Here is a 23,231-nt window from a genome sequence, read left to right on the forward strand (position 1 = left end):
GACAAATCCGCTTTTGTTTAGAAGAGTAGGTTTTCCCTTGTACTATATTAAACAGAACAACTATAGATCTCCACATTTTTTTCTACATTAACCCTTTACTTCAGATAGCTTCTGCCCCTCAAACACAGATCATAGTGAGCTACTACTAATTCCAAAATCTTCATTATTTTTGTTACAGCAGGCTAATGGTCTCTATGGGAAGAGGGTGGGAAGAGTGGAAGGTGACATTTGGGGATGTGGGGAGAAGCATGAGTGTCAGAAAGTGGGGATGGTACAAATTAAAAAAACAAATATGGTATTGTGGTAGATTAAAACTCAGCCATATCAATAATTATATTGAATGTAAATTGATTTTATATCCCAATTAAAAGGCAGAGATCAGAAAGAAGGCTGTGGTTAAAAAAAAAAAAATCTCAGATTATTTTATCTTACACAAACCTCTTTCATATCTTTTATCACATTTGATCCTCATTGTTTCCCTACCTTTTTATTTTGAAAACTTCCAAACCTACAGAAAAGTAGTAAGAATAGTACAATAGACCCTGTATACTTTTCACCTAGATTCACCATGTGTTCACATTTTGCCACATTTGTTATAGTTCTTTTCTACACACACACACACACTCTGTCTCTCTCTCTCCTCTTTTTCTGAATCTTTTGAATATAGGTTGTAGATATCATAGCACTTTACTCTCTGATACGTCACTCTGTATCTCAAACGAAAAAGAGCATTCTCCTACATAGCCCATAGTTTATTAGCACCGTCAGGAGTTTAACATTGTTAGAGCAGTATTGTCTAATAAACAGTCTATATTCAAGTTTTTTTAATTTTTCCAAGAATATCTTTTATAGCCTTTTTTTTCTTCATACAGGAGTCAGACTAAGTTCATACCTGACATTCAGCTGTCATGTCTGTTGAGTCTCTTCAACCTGAAATAGTTTCTTACCCTTGCTTTTGTTTTTCTTGACACCAATACTTTTGATACCTATAGGCAGGTTTATTTTATTGTTTCTCCATGATTAGATTTAAGTTATGCATTTTTGATAGGAATACTATTTAAGTGATTCCTTTTTCAGATACCAGTTTAGGAAGCACATATAATTTTGTCACATCATTGGTGATACTAAGTTTACTCACTTGGTAAAGGTGGATCTATTAGAGTTCCCCACTGTAAAATGACCCTTTTATCTTTTAATTCAATTCTTTTATTATTTTAACTTCCTTTTTTTTTTTTTAAATCTCTCTAACCACTTTAAACAAAATTATTTCATAGTTCTCCCTGGAACAAGAGAGGGACTCTTTGGTGAATTATGGCTCTTGGTAAGAGCCATTAGAGCTGCACATGAGTTCACCAGCAACATTACTATGGGAACTGTAGTTGACTGGCAAGGATAGCTCTAAGGAGAACTCTCTATCCCATATGCTGCTGACTGGCAATAAATGAGTGTACCTCTGTGTCAAGGGTTTCATCCTTAGCCCCTCCCCCAATTTGTAAAGTTTAAGGGCCACATTTTGAGCATCAAAGTGAGTAAAGATGTTGTATCCTAGGCAAGAACAAACAGCAAAACCACCATTCAAGGTCGGGATGCACTCTGTTGTGTCCAGTATAAGAAAGAATTGACTTAGCCATGTAGAGATGCATGCTGGTGATAGGTGAGAGAGGAGGGGCTATATTCCCCATCCTGTAGTAATCAGCATATTTGTTTACTAGTTTAGTATCTGCCAGCAGAATGACATTGTTGAATTAAGAAGTCTCTGTTGGAGACCATGTCCTAAAGTGCCTTCAGAATGTTGCCAAGAAAGTATTACCTTTCATCTGTAGGACCATGAGTAACCAGCACGCATATCTGGAAAGACCTCATTAAAATCCAGTATTCCAGTGTGGTGATCCCAGGTTAAGCTTATACCAAAGCATTCACAAATGTGAACATTTTCATGCTGTAATAACCATTCCAGCCCTACTTTTCAGTTCCCTACCACCCAACTCCCACATGACTGTTGATGTTGACTACCTTGTCATATGCTCTTTGGCCATTTTAATGTACTTTATAATGTGTAGCTTACAGTATTATACTCCGAAGTACAGTTCTTAGAGTTCTGCAATGATGGAAATGTTCTGTGCTTGTGCTGCTCAGTACAGTAGAAACTAGCCACATGTGGCTGTTAAGTACTTCACCTGTGGCTAGTGCAGCATAGAATCTTAATTTTCAATTTTATTTGATTTAAGTATAAATTGCAATAATCACATGTGGTTAAGTAGCTACTATATTAGACAGCACAGGTAATGAAATGACTAAGTTTTTTTCCTCACTTTTCTATTGGGTGATTTTTTTCATATTGATTTGTAGGAGTTTGTTTTATTTTATTCTTAGGTATAAATTCTCTGGATGTATATGTGTTGGAATTATCTTCTCCCATTTGAGACTTGCCTTTTTACTCTCATAATGTTGTCTTTTGATGAAAAATATCCTTTGTAGTCCAATTTACCAGTCTTTTTCATTATAGTTAATTGTTAAGTAATACTTTTAATGTTCTATGAATTTTTATATTTACTTTATTAATTCAAATTTGATTTATAGTGGCCAACCTAGTGGAGGTGTATCATCCAGAAACCACAGTAGAATCTCTATATTATTTTCATACTTAATTCAAAAAATATGAATATCAACTGATAATTCCTACTAAATTTCGATTCTTTAATAGCAGCATTTTACTTTTATTTTCATTAGGTAAAACTCTGAAGGCAGTTGAGTTTATGAATATGAAGAAATCTCATGAAGTTCAGGCAGTGTCAGAGCTGATCAGCAGCATTGCTGACTACTATGGACTAAAGCAGGTAAGAATATTTCCCTATATTTTTAGATATTAAAATTATTGCCACTTTTTGATATTATTCACATTTCAGTTTTTTACTGTCATCTGGCCTTTAAAATGTCATTAAATAATAGCATCATTTAAACATCAGATCCTTTAAACATCAGATTCTTTAAGCATACACTGTTATTTTCTGGTATATTATAGAAAATTTATAGTAAGATCAAGATATGACTGTTAATGTTTTGCCACAAATTTCACTCTTTTCAGAGTGTACAGAAGTTAAGGTTAATTCTCTTTGATAAATTGTCACTCCAGCTTGAGGCAGTGTTATGAAGATGACATTCTGCAAAGCTGTTTGCTGCTAGATTGTTTTCAGGAGATGGGTTACCAAGCTGTGGTCTGGGATACCTGCATCATTATAGTAACACAAAGTAGTTATGTTTTTAAGACTTGGATTATTTCATAGTGTTTGATTCATGATGCATTCCTGTTTTGAAAAATAGTTCTTATGATAAGTAGTGATGTTGGAAAGTAGATGTTAAAATAAGTTTAATGATTGCACACATTGGCCTATAAAAATAGTAAGTGATTTTTCTTATTCCTGTTTTATAAAAACTGCAAGCCTTTTCCTTAGCTCTCAAAGAAGATCAGTGGTGGCAATAGAGATTTTCCTTTCTTAATTTTTATTAGATATTAAACTCTTTCCATAAATTCACCAAAATTTGAGAGTTTGAGTATGATTAGAAAACTATGAAAGTTTGGCTTAGACATGCAGAGCCACTGTGGGAACATAGATCTCTAGGGTGGGGTATAGAGTAAAAGCTAAGGTAATACTAGTTTTCAACGTTTTCTCCAATACCTAAGCAATAACTATCAGTAACAGGCTTACTATGGCAATGATACTTAGCTGAAGTAGAAGAGGCAAGTCCTTCCCCATGGTGCCATATTAGAATCTTGGGAAGTGACTGCTGTTTCTAAATATCCTTCAGGTGGCAGCCACCATCTATTAAGAGCAGTAATAATGGGAATGGTCTCTAGAGGAATAAATGCATAGTTTAGTTAGAATTAAAAGGGGCATAACAAGCTCAAGCTTAAGGCATCAATTAATAACAGCAAGTCCACTGGAGACGACAAAGCCCTAAAGACAGAAAATTCAGATAACTAGTAGTCAGGTAAGCCGGATAGAGGTTCTGTACATGGATGGTATGAATCAAGTTACAGCATAGGGTAATGGAATAAAGGTCCAGTCTTGAGTGGAAATCTGGTCGGAATGAGGTGGAACAGCAACCAATTTGACATTATTTTGTAAATTTGAACAATCATATACCCTATTACTCATCAATTCAACTTTAGGTGTATACCCCTGCCTAGAGAAATTTTGCACACAAGCATCAGGAGTTATATATAGTATAAGAATGTTCCTAAAAGCAGAAAGCTGGTAATAAACCAAATATTTATCCACAGGAGATTGGATAAACTGTGGTATATTTACATATTGAACATAATACACCAATAAAGCTTAAACTACTATAGTACATATATGGATGAATATTAGAAACATAGAATAGGAAAAAGCAAGTTACAGAAGATTGCATATTTTATGGTACCATTTTAAATAGTTTTTAAGGGAAATAATGATATATTTTCATACAAAAATTATATACAAAAAACTATTAAAGAAGAAAGAGAATTATAAATAATTTGGTAGCAGTTGTTGCCTGGTAGAAGCAGGGAGACAGAATATGGAAGGAAAACATAGTTATATGCAGTATAAATATAAACATTCTAGGTATTAAGATGGTTGTTAGGTTCATAGACATAGCAGATGCTGCAGGGTGCCTGATCTAAATACTCTCAGGCCTTTTGTTTCATAGTGTGCCAGACTGGCTTCTACCGGGCAGTGTCTGTATTTCGTCCTTGTGGGTTTTCCTCTGACGGTGAAGCAAGCACTGCCTACACACAAGTCCTGGGAATTAATTATTCCCAGTGAGCCACTCTGAAGCAGTAATTGATGCAGCATTTCAAGTGTAATGACTCTGAGGTATGGTATGTATTCTATACTTCAGTCTCAGAATTTCCCAGTAGGATTAAACCCAGGTTGCCGGAATGTGGTATCTTGCTTAATAGCACATATTTTATTGGGCTGCTTTTTTTTTTCTCTTTTGTATTTTATTACCAGTGTCCTTTAACCTCTCAAATAAAACATATATAACATTTCATCATGCATATGTACCATGTTTTCTTTATCCATACATTCATTGATGGGCACTTAGGTTGTTTCCATATTTTGGCTATTATGAATTGTGCTACAGTAAATGTGGGTGTGCAGATATGTCTTCAATAATACAGATTTCCTTTATTTATTTATTTATTTTTTTTAGCTATATACCCAGTACTGGAATTGCTAGATCATATTGCATTTCTATTTTTGTTTATTGAAGAACCCGTAATGGCTGTACTAATTTACATTCCCACCAACAGCATATGAATTCTCTTTTCTCTACATTCTTGCCAATACCTATCTTAATGCTTTTTGATAATAGCCATTCTAACTGGGATGAGATGGTATTATAGTTTTTATTTGCATTTCTATAATGCTTAGTGACGTTTAGCATTTTTTCATAGACCTGTTGGCCATTTCCATATCTTCATTTGAAAATGTCTATTCAGATCTTTTGCCCATTTTTAAATCATATTATTTGCTTTTATTCCATTGAGTTGTTTGTGTCCCTTATGAATTCTGGTTGTTAATCCCTCGTCAAGAGGTAGTTTGCACATATTTTCTCCCAACCTGTGTGTAACTCTTCATGCTGATTGTTTACCTTGCTGTGCAGAAGCTTTTTAGCTTGATGGGACCCCATTTTTGTCCATTGCCCATTTTTGCTGTGGTTGCCTATTCTTTTGGGGTCCTACTCAAGAAATCTTTGCCTAGACCAGTGTCCTGAAATGTTTCCCCAATGCTTTCTTCTAGTAGTTTCATAGATTTGGGTCTTAGATTTAAGTCTTTAATCCATTTTGATTTGATTTTTGTATATGGTGAGAGATAGGGGGTATTTCATTCTTCTGCTTATGGATATCCAGTTTTACCATTTGTTGAAGAGACTGTGCTTACCCTAATGTATCTTCTTGGCACCTTTGTTGAAAATGGGTTGGCTGTTCTAATTAGGAAAGATTAACAACAACCCAGCAAAAACAAGCAGTGGGGAAAACTCCATGTTTAATAAACGGTGTTGGGAAAACTGGCTAGCAATATGCAGAAAGCAGAAACTGGACCGCTACCTGTCTGTCACCTTACAATAAAATTAACTCCAGATGGATCAAAGATTTAAACATAAAACCTAACACCATAAAAACACTAGAAGAAAATGTAGGCAAAACCATCCAGGACATAGGCATATGCAAGGACTTTATGACTAAAACACCAAAAGCAATGGCAATAAAAGCCAGGATACACAAATGGGATCTAATTAAACTCCAGAGCTCCTGTCCAGCAAAAGAAACAATCATTACAGTGAATCGACAACCAACAGAATGGGAAAAAATTTTGCAATCTACCCATCTGACAAAGGGCTAATATCCAGAATCTAAGAACTAAAACAGATTTACAAGAACAAAACAAACCCCATTCAAAAGTGGGTGAAGGATATGAACAGACACTTTTCAAAAGAGGACATATATGAGGCCAACAAACATGAAAAAATGCTCATCGTCGCTGGTCATTAGAGAAATGCAGATCAAAACCACACTGAGATATCATCTCACGCCGGTTAGAATCGCGATCATTAAAAAATCTGGAGACAGCAGATGCTGGAGAGGATGTGGAGAAATAGGAACACTCTTACACAGTTGGTGGGAGTGTAAATTAGTTCAACCATTGTGGAAGACAGTGTGGCAATTTCTCAAGGATCTAGAAATAGAAATTCCATTTGACTCAGCAGTCCCACTATTGGGTGTATACCCAAAGAACTATAAATCGTTCTACTATAAAGACACATGCATGTGTATGTTCGTTGCAGCCCTGTATACAAAAGCAAAGACCTGGAACCAACCTAAATGCCCATCAATGATAGACTGGACAAAGAAAATGTGGTACATAGACACCATGGAATACTACGCAGCCATAAAAAACGATGAGTTCATGTTCTTTGTAGGGACATGGATGAATCTGGAAACCATCATTCTCAGCAAACTGACCCAAGAATAGAAAGCCAAGCACTGTATGGTTGAACAACGAGAACATGTGGACTCAGGCAGAGGAGCATCACACACAGGAGACAGTCGAGGGGGTAGGGGAGAGACAATAGGGGTTGGGGAGGGTGGGGAGGGATAACATGGGGAGAAATGCCAGATATAGTATGCATCTAAAGTAAAATAAATAATTTTTTTTAAAAAAGGTTATAAGTGTATTTTAATGTGTACATTGATATATTTTAAAGATAAAAAATTAAAATGAAAGGGAGGACCTTACCTGGGGATAGTTAACTGACGTTTTTGATGCAGAGGGGAAGGACAAGTAAGACATCATTGTAAGGATAATAGAGTTAAAACTTTCAGGAGATAAGAGAGCTATTCAGGAGAGAGATCCAAGATGGCTGATCACTAGCAGCTCGGGATTGTAGCTCCCAGTGAAAGTGCAGAGAATGAGAGGATGCCACACTTTCAGATGAATTTTTGTTGCTCACACACCAGGAGATTCCCAGCAGAGGAGCCCCATGGGTCGCCAGTGTGACTCTTTTGGCCGGAGAGGCGGTTTTGCCACTGGCTTGGTGCGGCGTTTCTTGGTGCAGAGTCAGAAAATCACCATCAATCTTAACGCCACTGTTTTGGCTGGTGCAGTGGGTTGCTCAGATTTTAGCTCTGGGAATCAACAAGTTGGACGTCCACTCAGAAACCCAATTATAAAGACGGTAATTATAAAGACCACAGATGGATAAAACTGTAAAGAAGGGAAGAAACCAGCCTAAAAAGGCTGAGAATACCCAAAATCAGAATGCCGCTCCCTCTACAGGGAATCACAGTTCGTCATCAGCAACAGAACAGGGTCTGATGGAGAACGAGTGTGTTCCATTAACAGAAGCAGGCTTCAAAAGGTGGATGATAAGAAACTTCTGTGAATTAAAAGAACTTGTTCTAACCCAATGCAAAGAAACTAAGAACTTTGAAAAAAGGTTTGACGAAATGTTTAAAAGAATACACAATTTAGAGAGGAATATAAGTGAATTAATGGAGCTGAAAAACAACTCGAGAACTTCGCGAAGTATGCACAAGTTTTAACAGCCGAATTGATCAAGCAGAAGAAAAGATGTCAGAGGTCGAAGACCAACTTAATGAAATAAAACAAGAAGACAAGATTAGAGAAAAAAGGATAAAAAGGAACGAGCAAAGTCTCCAAGAAATATGGGACTATGTGAAAAGACCTAATCTACGCTTGATAGGTATACCTGAATGTGATGAAGAGAATCAATCCAAGCTGGAAAATACGCCTCAGAATATTATTCAGAAAAACTTTCCCAACCTAGCAAGGCAGGACAATATTCAACTCCAGGTAATACGGAGAACACCACAAAGATATTCCTCAAGAAGACCAACCTCAAGGCACATAATCGCCAGATTCACCAGGATTGAAATGAAGGAGAAAATACTGAGGGCAGCCGGAGAGAAAAGTCAGGTTACCCATAAAGGGAAGCCTATCAGACTCACAGCAGATCTCTCAGCAGAAACTCTACAAGCCAGAAGAGAGTGGGGGCCAATATTCAACATCCTTAAAGAAAAGAACTTTCAACCCAAAATTTTACATCCAGCCAAACTAAGCTTCATAAGCGAAGGAAAAATAAAATCTTTTGTGAACGAGCGAGCACTCAGAGATTTCATCACCACCAGGCCTGCTTTACAAGAGCTTCTGAAAGAACCACTACACATAGAAAGGAACAACCAGTATCAGCCTTTCTAAAAAATACCAAAAAGTAAAGAGCATCAACATAATCAAGAATTTACATCAACTAATGGGCAAAATAGCCAGCTAATATTAAATGGCAGTATTAAGTCACATATATTATTATTAAGTCTAAATTTAAATCGACTAAATCCCCCAATCCAAAGACACAGACAAGCAAAAGAAAGCCAAAACCCATCGGTATGCTACATCCAGACCCATCTCACATGCAAGGATACACAAAGACTCAAAACGAAGGGATAGAGAAAGATTTACCAACCAAATGGAGAGTAAAAATAAATAAATAAATAAATACATAAAAAGCAGGAGTTGCAATTTTTGCCTCTGATAAAATAGACTTTAAAGCAACAAAGATCAAAAGAAGCAAAGAAGAATATTACATAATGATAAAAGGATCAATGCAACAAGAAGAACTAAAGATCCTAAATATATATGCACCCAATACAGGAATACCTGAATAATAAGACTTATAAAGAGACTTAGACTCCCACACAATAATAGTGGGAGACTTCAACATCAATATTAGACAGATCAATGAGACAGAAAATTAACAATATCCAGGATTCGAACTCAGATACAGAACAAGTAAACTTAATTAACATTTATAGAACTCTCCACTTTAAATACACAAAATATACACTCTTATCAGTACCACATCACACCTATTTACAGGTTTAAATGAAATATTGGCTGGCTGCTTGTTTGTTATTTTCTTCTCTCATTTTTTTTTTCATGTCTCATACCCATTTTTAGACTGCATTCTAGCCCGGGCAATAAAGCAACACCCCCGTTCTCTCTCCCTCTCCCTCTTCCTCTTCCTTCCTCTCCTTCATTCTTTTTTTATTATTATTATTCTTTTTTTCTTTCTTTCTCTCTTTCTTTTTTCTTTTTTTCCAAAAAAAAAAAGAGCTATTCATTGGATAATCTAGAAGAAAAACTTTTTGTATAGAGGAAACAACAGGTTCAGTGGACCTGAACATGCCTACTTTGTTTCTAAAACATCCAGGAAGTCAGATTGAACAAGCAAAAAGTAGTAGGAGCTGAGGTTAGGGTGGAAAAGGAAAGTTGGAGTGTCTTGGGAGTCATTGTGATAATTTGGGTATTTTTTATCCTGAATGAGATTGGAAGCCATTGGAGCCACTGGATCATTCTTTCTACTCTGTTAGGTTGTATTATGAAATAGTTATTTCCATCATATTTGCCTCTTTCTTTATCATAGTCTTTGTGGATATTCAAGCTGGTTACTTTGCAAAATTGGCCCCCATCTGATCAGGAACTTCCAGAGTTAAAGCAAAAAAAAAAAAAAAAAAACTCAGCAACCATAGGAGTTAACAGTATGAGATAAAGCCAAAGAGGCAATGAGAGATTTGCTAGGAGTAGTGATGGGATCAGACTTTCTTTTTCCCTAAAGGGGAAATGTGAGAGCAGGGAGATCACTGAGAAAGCCATTGCAGTTAACCAGGCTCAGGATGGAGTTGGTATGAAGTAGATCTGGTAAGTGAGATGATCACGGATTTGTCCACAATTCAAACGAAGCTTATAAGAGACAGAAGGAGTCTTGTTCTCTACCTGGAGGTATGTAGGTACCATTAACTGTGATGGAGAAAATTTTAGGAGGGGCAGGTCTTAAAAAGAATATCTAAAGCTCAGTTTCAAGAGTGTTAAATTTTAGATGTTTATTAGACACCTGTGGAAGTGGAAATGTTAGGTTTACTGTTGGATATACGAGTATCAGTTAATGGAAGAATTCCAAACTCAGGTTATAAATTTGAGAGTCATTAGCTTGGAATGGTTGTTAGATCTCTAGGTCTGTCAGCAAAATTTATCTTTTCTATCTAAAGTATAGTACCTCACTATTGTTATTAAAAAATTTAACCACTACCTGTAACAATATTTCTGTGGGTATCCAATATTCTGTGGATATTCTGAGTATCCAACAGTGTTGGGATACTCAGAAGATCCCTCCCAACAGGTATTGGACTAGAGACACCTCTGTCTTCAAACCTATGATGTATGGTGTATGATCCAGCAGGAAAAAGTCTATTGTGGGGAAGGGGTAGGAGATCAAGATGTTGGGGATTTTCCAATTTTGACCAGACATTTTGAAGACAAAGCTAATTAAATGACAGAGTTTCTACTATATAGCTCTTGCATTAGTACAATATGGCATCTACAGTTAGATTGTTGTTTCTCAAAGTTAGTAATTTACAGTTGTATGCTGCTTAAGGACATTTCAGTCAGCTACAGACCACATATAAGATGGTAGTACCATTACATATATAATACCATAATTTTATTATACCTTTTTATATGTTTAGACACACAAATACTTATCAATTTGTTATGTATTCAGTACACTAATATGCTGTACGGGTTTTTAGCCTAATTGTGTAGTAGGCCATACCATCTAAGTTTGTGTAAGCACACTCAAAGATATTTGCATAACAACAAAATTTCTTAATATATTTCTCAGAACATATTCCCATGATTAAGTGATGTATGACTGTATATAATGCTTTTATGTTTTCCTGCAATACCTATCCTGGAATAGTAACATAAAATGGAAGTATAGGGAATTATTACTAAGTTTATTTTGTATTTATGAGACATTATTTACTGAAGTTTTACCTATGAACTGGTCTCATTGTGAGACCTTGAAATGTTTGAGGATTTAATTAAGGATATGCATTTCTGTAAGTATAGGAATATTTCCTTGAGTGTCTCATACTTATGTCAGGATTTTATTGACTTTAGGAATTAAACATATGTATAAGAGTAGATAATGATTTGTTATGATAGTATTTCTATAATTCTCCATTTATTTTATGAAATGACATGTCAATAATCTTTGTAATTTTTTATTCTCTTATTTTTTTATTTTGAATTTGTAATTTAGATACTCATCAACTCTAGGTTTGCTAAATTTTGGTAATTATAACAGTTATGTAACCACTAGCATAATTAAGAATATTTCTATCCTCCTAAAAGCTTTCTTTGTGTCCTTTTGTAGGATATTTTCTTTTTCATTCTCAGAGAATCACTGATCTGCTTTTAGTTTTGACTTTCCTAGAATATTGTACAAATGGAATCAGAAGATGTAGACTTCTTATATCAGTTCTTCCGCTTAGCACATAGCATTTAGGAGCCATTGATATCTTTTTGTATATTAATGCCTTCTTCCATTTTATTGCTGAGTAGTATGCCATAGTCCAAGATATGCTACTGTTTGTTTTATTATTTACCAATTGATGGACATTTGAGTTGTTTCTATTTTTTCCCAACTGTGAATAACGTTGCTCTGAATGTTCACATAAAAGCTTTTGTATGGTCATGTTTTAACTTCTCTTGGATAAATAGAAGTGAGATAGATGGGTCATTTGTAAAGTGTATATTTAACTTTATGGTAAACTCACAGTGTTTTCCAAAGTGGCCATACCATTTTACATTTATGTATATCTCACTGTGGTGGTGGTTTGCATTTCTCTAGTGATATTAGGCATCTTTTCGCATTGGCAATGTGTATATTTTATTTTGTGAAGTGTATTTTTGAATATTTTGCCCATTTTCTAATCGGGTTGCTTGCCTTCTTATTGAGTTGTAAGATTTTTTAATTCTGGATATAAATCCTTTCTCAGATAAATGTTTTGCAAATATCTCTTTTCATTTTCATTTTTTTAACAGAAGTTTTAATTTTAATAAATTTTATTTTAAAAATTCTTTTGTTATTGTTGATTTTTATGCCCTGTATAAAAAATATTTGCCTATCAGAATGTCACAATTTTTTTCATGTTTTCTTCCATAAGATAACATTTTTCTATTATATTTAAATCTGTGATCCACTTTTAATTAGTTTTTGTGTTTGGCGTGTGACAGGCAAAATTCTCTCTCTCTCTTTTTTTTTTTNCTTTTTTTTTTTCTTTTTTTTCATATTAACATCTAGTTACACCAGTAGTACCATTTGTTGAAAAACCTATCTTCTCTATTAAATTATCTTGGAGACTTTGTCAAAAATCAGTTGATTATATAAGTATGGATCTATTTCTGGACTTTTTTTTTGCCCCATTCATTTATATGTCTATACCAGCTGTAGCTTTACCACACTGTTTTAGCTTTATATTCTTAATCAGGAAAATTCTTCAACCTTACTCTTTTTCAAAATTGTTTTTATTTTCTAGGCATTTTTACCTTATTTTATAAATTATAATATCTGCTTATCAATTTCTTTACAAAGCTTAGCTAGGATTTTAATTAGGATTGAATTGAAATGTGAAAAAAGAATTGCCATCTTTGTATTGAGTCCACTATTTCATGAACATGGTATATCTCTTTATATCAATTTTTAAATTTTTATGCAATATTTTATAGTTTTCAGTGTATAGGTTTTGTACATCCTTTGTTAAATTTGTTCCTATATATTCTATTTTTATTCTATTTTAATTGAATTGTTTTAAATTTTTACTTCCTAATTTTTTTTTTTAATAGAGACAAGATCTTGCTGTATTGGCCAGGGTAGTCTTAAACTCTTGATTTCAAGCAGCCCTCACTCTCCTTGGCCTCCCCAAGTGCTGGGATTATAGGTGTGAGCCACCAACCTTGACTTGACTCCTAATTGGTTTTTGCTACTATATTATATATGTTCTGATGATTCATTGTTAATTCTATTGACTTTGTATCCTGACACGTTACTAAATTCACTTACTATTTCTATTAGCTTTTTGTATATTTTTTAGGATATTCTTCAGACATAATAATGTCATCTATGTATACAGAATTTCTTCCCTTGCATTATTTATTTATTTATTTTAAATATTTATTTAAATAACATTATTTATTTATTTTACTTCTTTTCCTTAACTTAGTATACTAGCTAGAAATTTTACTACCAGTAAAATGTTGAATAAAAATGATGAGTGGTTGATTTTTCATAGGACTAAAAAAACTAAAATTTAAAATAATATTTAAGTTATATAATTCATTTGTTTGCTTACTTTAAAAAAATCTGCAATGCTTTCTATTACCATTTGCCTAAAATTCTTTATTCTTTTTTTCTAACTTTAGGTGATTGACTTGGGTTCCGGGAAAGGCTACCTAAGCTCCTTTTTGTCCTTGAAGTATGGCTTAAAAGTTTATGGAATTGATTCCTCAAATACTAATACTCATGGAGCTGAGGAGAGAAACAGAAAATTGAAGAAACATTGGAAACTGTGTCATGCTCAGTCAAGATTAGATGTCAGTGAACTGGCATTAAAAATGTCAAAAGAAAGGAAAGCGCAAAATGCAATTAAAAATAAAACAGATATTGAGGAAGTTTTTAACAACAGTCTTAGAAATCAAGAAAAGATGTCTACCTCAGGTTTTTTACCTGATTTTTCTGGCTCTGTAATTTCTAATATCAGAAATCAGATGGAACCCCTACATTCTCAGTCACATCAGGAAGAAAATTTGTGTTTTGAAAATGTCTTTCCTCTTGTAGACCTTTTGCCTATTAATGCGATAGAGCCTACTTCACAGCAAATACCCAACAGAGAAACATCTGAAGTCAATAAAGAGAGAAGAAAAATGACATCAAAGTCAAGAGAATCAAATATATATTTACCTTTAACCTCCTTTATCACGGCTGATTCAGAACTCCATGACATTATTGAAGATTTGGAGGTGACTTTACTTTTGAATTATTTAATTTGATTTATAAAAACATTGAACTCAATTTTAATAATAGCTTACTTAACATACATATGTCACTTGATCACATTAATCTAACAGACCAAGAAAATAAAATCATAAGTAGGCTTTCGTTATTCCCACACCTATCAAAATCTGACATGAGCCTATTCAGAATTTCAAACCTCTTGAGTCAAATAGAAGTACTAGTACAAAAGCTAGGAGGTAAACTAAGGTCTCACTCTGCAGATTAGGAATTGCTACAATTCTAAACAAGCGATTAAATTTTAATTTAAATTTGAAGTAAAGGGATATCTAGAATAAAATAATGTTCAATGTCAGACTTGCCAATATGGAATTTTCCTGAGCAAGAGTAGCTTCTAAGTGTTTTTCAAACCTTGAACTTTTTCTAAATTACGAGTAGGTCAGTTTATGTAATTGAAAGACAGCAGAACTTAAAGGCAACCTTGCATGTTAAAACAGTATTGTAGAGGAGCCTTTAGAGATCATCTGGCCTAACTTATTGTCTCAAAAAGAACAAAAAAGGTAGCCTTGGGAGTTGTAGTACCCTTGTAACTTTTTTTTTTTTTAAGAAACTCTTCCCTGAAGAAATGTGTAAATAAAAGATACTGGAGTTCTTTATCAATTTAAATCCGTATTTGATAGATGACCAGTGTTTTGCCATTTTTTCAAATGGGAAATTTTTCTTTTTCCCAGACATTTCTGGATTTAAGGGAATCTAGTGTACCTTCATTAACTCATTTTCTTATACATGAAATAAATAATTAAGCTATTTTAGACTTTCTCTTAGAGTTAAACAATCCCAATTACTTTAGCTTACCTTTAAAAAATGTCAGTTTCTAGTACACGTTATCACCTTCTAATTTTCTCAGTATCTTGCTGAAAGTATGTGATCAAAACTGTATGCAAACTCTTGCAAGAATCATCTAAAATAAGATATGCTGGAAGAATGTTTCGTGGATCCTGTAGTGAATCACAATTTAATTACAGAATTAACTAACAGCTCCTATTCCCTTCACCCTCTCAAAATACTTAAAATATGTTACTAGTAGGATAATACGGTGATTACATATTTTTGTCTCCTAGCTGCTACTTGGTAATATTTATTAATCCTATATGATAAATGCAATAAAGAATGAGTTTAAATATTCTTGTATTTTTTTAGAGACAGCTAAATGAAGCTTAAAAAGAGAAATTTGTAGCTTTGTTACTCTACCCTTAATTAGCAATATATCTTACATTTTTGAATTATTTTTACTTATGACATCATAATATCTAAATAAAACCTATGTAAACTAATCATGAAGACAAGCAGAGTAGCTGCATAACCCTCTAAAAACTGCTTTGAAAAAGATAGTGCTTGAAGCAACTGAGTGTTCTATCAGGTCAGAAACCACTTACAGACACATTTTTTTTTCATTAGTAAGTTTGATTTCAGCTCTCTTTTATGTCTAGGATACATAGGCTAAAATAACATTTTTAGTAAAATAATTTTTTAAAATCTTTGAAACAATTATATTCTGACAATAGTTATAAAAATGTACTTGAGACACAAGTTAATACTTAATGTTATTTTGAATTTGTAAAGTAAATTATAATTATAAAAAGTGGACAGTGTTTTCTGAATTTTATTATATGGTATGTACTAAGTCATTTACAGGGATTGGTTTACTTAAGTTTTGAAAGAACCTATTGAGATGAGGCACTGTTATTATCTCCATCTTACAGTTGAGGAAACTAAAGCACTGAAAAGTTATGCTTTCCTAATCACACTGTGACGGAACTTGAATTTAAACAGGCTGTTTGCCAAGACTGTGCTGTTAATGATTGCACTACAGTTTATGTAATCAGTTCATTAATAATCAGTTCCTTAACATCTCTTAAGTAAACTCATGTATCTTTAATATTTTATTTAGAACTTTAAAATTAATTTTAGTTGGTATTGTAAAGGAATTCTTCTGTTGGATGAGGAATACTTTAGAGAACACTTTGAGACACATGATGTTTTAATTTTAAAAAACTAGAAATTAATATACCTATATTCACAGATTTACAGTGAAAACATGACCTTTATATTATCAGAGTTTAAGAATGTCATCTGGAAAAATGAGAGGGTGATATTAGAAATTTTTTAGTTACAAATGTGAAAGTATATGATTCTAATAGGGTACAAGTTTTCTGTATAAATTTTTTTTCTATACAAGTTTCTTTTTAATCCTTCTTTAACTAAATTTCTATGAATCACGTCAAAGACAGAAAAGTATTATAGTAAATTCAGCTTTAAAATGATTGTTACATTGAACAAGATTCCTTGCATGTTTACATTTGTACCCACTGTGTATGTGTGTGGATACATTTAAATTAGGCTTTGGATAATTTGAATAAATATTTCATAGGAGAATTCTAAGTAAAATGTATGTTATAACATTTGGAAAAAAATGTTTTAAGTAAATGTTATATTGTCATATTTGATGCAGTGAATAAACTAAGCTTTTTATTGTTAAAGTCAAAATACCAAGTTTGCAACAGTTACATTTATTTTTATGGCAATATTTTATAAGGTTTTTAATGGGCAATCTGAGAAGTGAAATTAATTTTAAAAATTAATGCTGTGGTCAAAGTGTGATATAAATATATATGAAAGCACAGGTTTGGTCTAGTAATACGTGTTACATTCGATTAGTCCAATTGTTGCTTTCTCTAGTTGTTAAGCAAATATTAGTTGTAAAATGAGAGAAAATATGAACAGGTAAATAAATGAAATCACTGAAAAAATTCAAAAGTTGTAAAGATATCACAGTTATTTTACTTATAAAGAAATACTTATGAAAATAAAAGCAGAGAATACTTTCTAGGTATAATTTGATAATTATTAACACCTTTACATATTTTAATGGACATTTAAAATCTTCACCTCATGCTGGGGGTGGTACAAGTGCCTGTGCCAGCTGCTTGGGAGGCTGAAGTGAGAGGATCATTTGAAGCCAGTAATTTGAGTCTGTAGCATGTGATGTTTGTGCCTGTGAATAGCCACCACACTGCAGCCTGGGCAACATTGCAAGATCCCATATGTAAAAATAAAAGAAATAAAAATGTTAACCCTCTTTTTAATTGCTAAATTTATTTTTCTTCTTGTCTTTTAAAGGATTGTTTGATTGTAGGTCTACACACTTGTGGTGACCTGGCTCCAAATACTTTGCGAATATTTACTTCCAACTCTGAAATCAGGGGAGTTTGTAGTGTGGGTTGTTGCTACCACCTCTTAACTGAAGAATTTGAAAACCAGCATAAAGGTACAAGTTCCCCATGTGTCATAATTTTTATTCATTCGAGCATAATGACTGTTTTCTATTTCTCCTCTTTTTGGCCATTACCGTGATTTGTAATCAACATTTAAGATAACATCTGACTTATTGCACTTTTAGTGTTACAGTGTTATTGAAATTTAATGTATCATCACCTGTAGGTTTGTTATAGTTTCTTTGGGCTTAATGAGTGCTGAAGCCTTTGCAAATATTTGAAAATTTTACATGGTATATATTTTAAGAGAACTTCTGTTTCCAACTACTTGTGAAGTATACATTTACTGAGATAGTAAAACTGAGTTGTTATTAATATTGATTTTCAAAGTTTGCTTTTGTTTCCAAAACCTTTTTCAATTCTAAAGGAATACTGATATTTAAAAAAGAAAAAGTTCTTTACTGTATTTTGAAGAGTCAGCATACTGAAATTTTGGAAAACTGCAAAACTGTGTGATTGCATTAAAATAATAGTATTCAAACTATGCTATCTGTACATATAAAGTGCCTGATCAGCAAAGTATGGAGTAGGTTTACAAGATTTGAAGCAACCCATGTCTTCATTCAGAGCAGCTTCTGAAGTTCCACTGTTTGCTCCATTTTACATGTTAAATTTTTCCATAAGATATTGTAAGATATGATTTCAAAACCCCTGGTTCAGATTAGATGATTTTTTAGTATACTAATATTAGCAGTTCGTTTTTATGTTAGTTTAATAATATCTTTATCTGTGTCTAAAATTCCTTGCTAAGAGTTTTAGATCAGGAATTTTTAGGTTACCAACTTTTGTGTGCATTAAGATAGTATTGTTTGGTCTTTTCTTAGTTTTAAAACCCAGTTGGATATATTTTAATTATTTCTTATTTTGTCATGTCCAGGAGGTAAATATTGTAATTGTTTAATTTTCTTGAAATGTAGCAAGGTGAAACAGAAGCGATTTTTAGAATTGGCAAAGATTTTTATGAAATAGAGTTAATCAAATTGGAATTATTTTATGTCAGTGTTTTGGCATTCTTATTTTAGGAAAAGTATGAAATAGTGAAATTATGACTATACAGAGATAGAATGAAGGAAAGCAAATCGGCAAAAAATTAACAGTAGTTTAATTTAGATGGAGAATATATGATTGTCATGCTCCTATTAGCAACTCATTTTTTTCTAAGTACAGAAATTTTCAAGATCAAAAATCAGGGGAAAACAATGAACTTAAAAACAGAAAAAAAATTATTTCTACTAAACTATATACCCACATGTTTACATTATGTTATAGTATTTTTATGTATCTTCTGAAATAAATGAAAGAATAATGTAATCACAGTTCTACAGCTTTTTAAACATTAAATGCATGATATTTTCCTTAATTGGCAATAGGGTAAGATTTATGTAGGGAAGCACTTACTTTTGGGGTGTATTATTTAGTTCTTAGTTCAAGAGTTTCCTATTCTGTAGGTACAATGAAATTCAATTAATAAATGGCTCAATTTGGGACAGGTGTAGACACTTTGTGTGTTGTTAAATTTGAAGATACTAATCTGAGCACTTTGGGAGGCTGAGGCTGGCAGATCACCTGAGGTCAGGAGTTCAAGACCAGCCTGGCCAACATGATGAAACCCTGTCTCTACTAAAAGTACAAAAAAATTAGCTGGGCGTGCTGGCAGGTGCCTATAATCCCAGCTACTCGGGAAGCTGAGTCAGGAGAATCACTTGAACCCAGGAGGCAGAGGTTGCAATGAACAGAGATTGTGCCATTGCACTCCTGCCTGGGCAACAAGAATGGAACTCCATCTCAAAAAACAAAAAGTTAGAGATACTACCCTACTTTTTAAATATCTTTAATTTCAGTTGCCTGCTTCCTTCTTTTACTTCATCATCATTGCCCCCAAGGATGCCTTCCCATTCCAAGGGGCCTCCCTCTCCTCTTCAGGCAGTACCTTCTTAAGACTGCCATCTCTGATCCTGCTGGACCGTAGGAGCCATCGCTCTGTACCGTGACGTCTCCTAGCTAGTCTCAGTATTTTCCCCCCAAAGATGGATCCTATCTTTTTTGGCAGTGTACTCTACTCTCTGTCACCTCTTTTCTGCACAGTTACACCTTACCCTTTCTCCGGAGTGATCCCCAGAGCTCATTATGCTGGCTTAGGATAGCGTATTTCCTAACATATTTAAATTAAAATTTGTTGTGTTGCTGTGGATTGTGAGTAATTTTATCTCTTTTGTCAGTTTTTTTTGTAAAATATGTAAAGAGATTCAGATTTAAGTGACTATCATTATTTTATGGTAACCAGAAGATGTCATTAGTGCATTTTTTAAAATCTGATGTTGGTTCTTCAATCCTGTACTTAAAAAAAATTAGCAGAAGTTACTTGCCGGTTTTGAAAATAATTAAGAGATTTAGTTACTCCTGGCTGTTCCATTTTAAATAGTCTTCCAGTACCTTTTCTAATAGATTATTACTTTAAACTCTTAGCAAGTATTCATTGGCCATGTATTCTAACTAAAATGAATTTGAATAGGGCATGTTAGGATAGAGGGCTTTGAAAAACCTAAAGGGAGAAAGAAGCAAGATTAGTGAGTGCATCCACATATTGTATTCCCATTTCTTTCCTGCAAATGAAAAATTGGTAGATTCGTCAGTCTTGAGAGGCACCAGATTCCTTTCACTTTTGTATCTTCAGTGCAAAACATATTCACTCAAACATGATTGATATAGATGGATGTTTGTATAATGTGTGTTAAAAGCAAGTAATTAGGAGTAGAAACAAACAATCACTGTTTTCCTGCCTTGGCAACTGCATTGTACACACATAAGAGAGTATGTGATTGCACTGAACAAACATTTATTGAGCAGCTACTATTTTTAAGGCACTGTACTTTGTACTTTATGTAAAATAATGGGAAATGGGGGAGAGGCTCATAAAAAGTCAGTAGTTATGGAAAGAGATAGGAAAAAATAGGTAACAAGCAGAGTTCAATTCAACATTAATCAATGCTGTGTTCAACTCTGTGTTTAGTGATGGAGATGCAAAAATATATGAGATATCATCTTCACCCTTAAATAATTTCTTTAAAAAGCCCTCAATCCTAGGAACCAGATAATCCTTAGTAATTTTTTAAAACATTGTTTTTTGTAAAAATTATTTAGAATAGAAACTTCAAATAACAAAGAAAAAGAAAACACAAAGTCCCTATACCTATATTAGTTTCTTATGTATCTTTCCAGAAAAAAAAAAGTACATATACACATTCTATATTCTTATATGTTTTAGGCAAACAAATGTATAAACTGTTCATCCCATTTTTTCACTAATATATTTTGATAGTCTTTCTATATCAGCACAGAGAATGTTGCCTTAGTCTTTTTAATTTGCAAGGTATTTAATATACTGTATGTTATTTATTTAGTGCTAAATAGTTAATATGTGCTTAAGGCAGTGACACTCTTCTTTTAATAAACCAAAATTTAATAAACAATCAGTTCAGTGTAGAATTTAGAGAACATAAAATATGGCACTAGTGTTCATCTTTGTTTTCTTTATCATCAAACATTAGTTTCAAAATCGTATAGTAATTGCTATAAGACAGGGTATTACATCTTTTGTTTTAACAGCAGAGTAGCATGTAGCTCAGTCTGTGAGGGGTTGAGTGTATGTTCCCCTGTGGTGATACCCACTGAGTCTTGAAAGATTCAGTAGAAGTTAATCATAAAAGGAAGAAGGAAGGGTATTGCAGGCAGAATAAACAAAGATATGGGGTGATAGATGTTTAAAATCAAGTTTTTTTTTTTCTCTTTGACTTTCATAGTCACTCTTTCTCATTGTAATTGTCTTTTCTCCCATTTTATTCTTGCTCATGTCTTTCATAGGAAGAATTATAAAGATAGTCCTAGTATCCATTTCAGTCAGTAAAAGGCATGATTTTTATTGATCTCCTTTCACATTTAGGATTATTCCATAACCTATTTTCCCAAAATCTCTTCTTGGTTCACTTAGTTTCTTTCTTTAGTACTTGGCCATTCGTAAAATAATCTTTGAGTCTTCTAAGGAAATTAGTTGAAGGGAATAGCTCCAAATTTTTGCACACTAGAAATGAAAGCATCTCAGTTAACAGATTCTCAAGCATTGGTCTTGTATCCTGCCTGGGTAAAGGCAATTTTGTCTTCTCTTTTCAAGTTGCTGTTGTTCACTATATGTTTGCAGGACATTTTGGCCCCAGGATTTAAATAAGGAAAAGTGTAGGAAAGGTTTGTCAGAACCATGACCAGCAGCCATATACTCTCAATAGGCATTGTAAACTTGGAAAGAACTTCCTGTCAAAAATATCTTACTCATCAAGAATCATTTATATTATCAGGTAAACAATGCTAGGCTTCAATGGGGAAAACTAATAGTAATATCTTAGTGTCACTTAATTTCCTGATACATACTTGAAATGAACAGACAGTTGGGAGTTTGGCTTGTCAGGAAAGCAAAGAATAAGCAGGAAGAAACAGGACTGAGGGTTATGACGAAAGGGATGGGAATGTATGCAACGTGAGTACCCTCAAATACTTTGGAGGTCAAGAAAACGGTTGGAAAGCCAAGAGGTAAGAGAAAAATGTGGAAAAGTAAGTGATAGGAATAATGAAAGTAAACTTGGTTTATATTGCAGTTTTGCCTAGCCCTGGACTGCCACATTTTCTCATCTCAAAAACCAGATGGAAAAGGTAATTTACTCCCTTTTCTCTTTCCAACATCCCATCTCCATTTTTTCTCACTTTATCTTTGCTGTAGTAAAGTAGAGAAGAGGTGAACCATCCCATGCAATTTTTATAACAGTATTTCTCAATTCTAGCTGCCTGAGTCGAATTTGGCACTTTTAATGTATGGATGCCTGGACCTGCCTCTTACCTTCTGAATGATAATCTCTAGACGTAGGACTTAAATATAAGTATGATTAAGAAGTTCCGTAGGTAATTCTGCTACACAGTATGGTTGAAAACAAGGTATGTATTATGATTATATAAGAAGACATGAAGAATTCTATAGGATGACTTATAGAAATACTTTCAAGGTGGGCTGGTCGCGGTGGCTCATGCATGTAATTCCAGCATTTTGGGAGGCCAAGGTGGTGGATCACCTGAGGTTAGAAGTTCAAGACCAGCCTGGTCAACCTGGTGAAACCCCATCTCTACTAAATATACAAAAATTAGCCGGGCATGGTGGTGGGTGCCTGTAATCCCAACTACTCAGGTGGCTGAAGCAGGAGAATTGCTTGAACCCAGAAGGCAGTTGTTGTAGTAAGCCGAGTTCACGCCATTGCACTCTAGCCTGGGCAACAAGAGCAAAACTTTGTCTCAATAAAAAAAAAGAAAGAAATTGGCCCGGGCGTGGTGGCTCACGCCTGTAATCCCAGCACTTTGGGAGGCCGAGGCGGGTGGATCATGAGGTCAAGAGATCGAGACCATCCTGGTCAACATGGTGAAACCCCGTCTCTACTAAAA

The 23,231-nt window shown here is 33.8% G+C and overlaps 1 protein-coding gene across 3 annotated transcripts in view; it reads left to right on the top strand.

Annotated features, from left to right (window-relative positions):
• Positions 1-23,231, top strand: part of METTL25 (methyltransferase like 25) — a 123,778-nt gene that overhangs the window by 24,545 nt on the left and 76,002 nt on the right. For all 3 annotated transcript variants that reach the window (XR_005202619.1, XM_017543506.2, XM_037743846.1), the window contains exons 3-5: positions 2,731-2,837; positions 13,830-14,426; positions 17,599-17,746. Coding sequence is in view for 2 of the 3 variants with exons in the window: in XM_017543506.2 (XP_017398995.1) it covers positions 2,731-2,837; positions 13,830-14,426; positions 17,599-17,746 (852 nt within the window). In the remaining variant the exon portion in view is untranslated. The remainder of the gene's footprint in view (positions 1-2,730; positions 2,838-13,829; positions 14,427-17,598; positions 17,747-23,231) is intronic.

The sequence above is a fragment of the Cebus imitator genome, unplaced genomic scaffold (assembly GCF_001604975.1).
Source record: "Cebus imitator isolate Cc_AM_T3 unplaced genomic scaffold, Cebus_imitator-1.0 Scaffold156, whole genome shotgun sequence".
Taxonomy (NCBI): Eukaryota; Metazoa; Chordata; class Mammalia; order Primates; family Cebidae; genus Cebus; species Cebus imitator.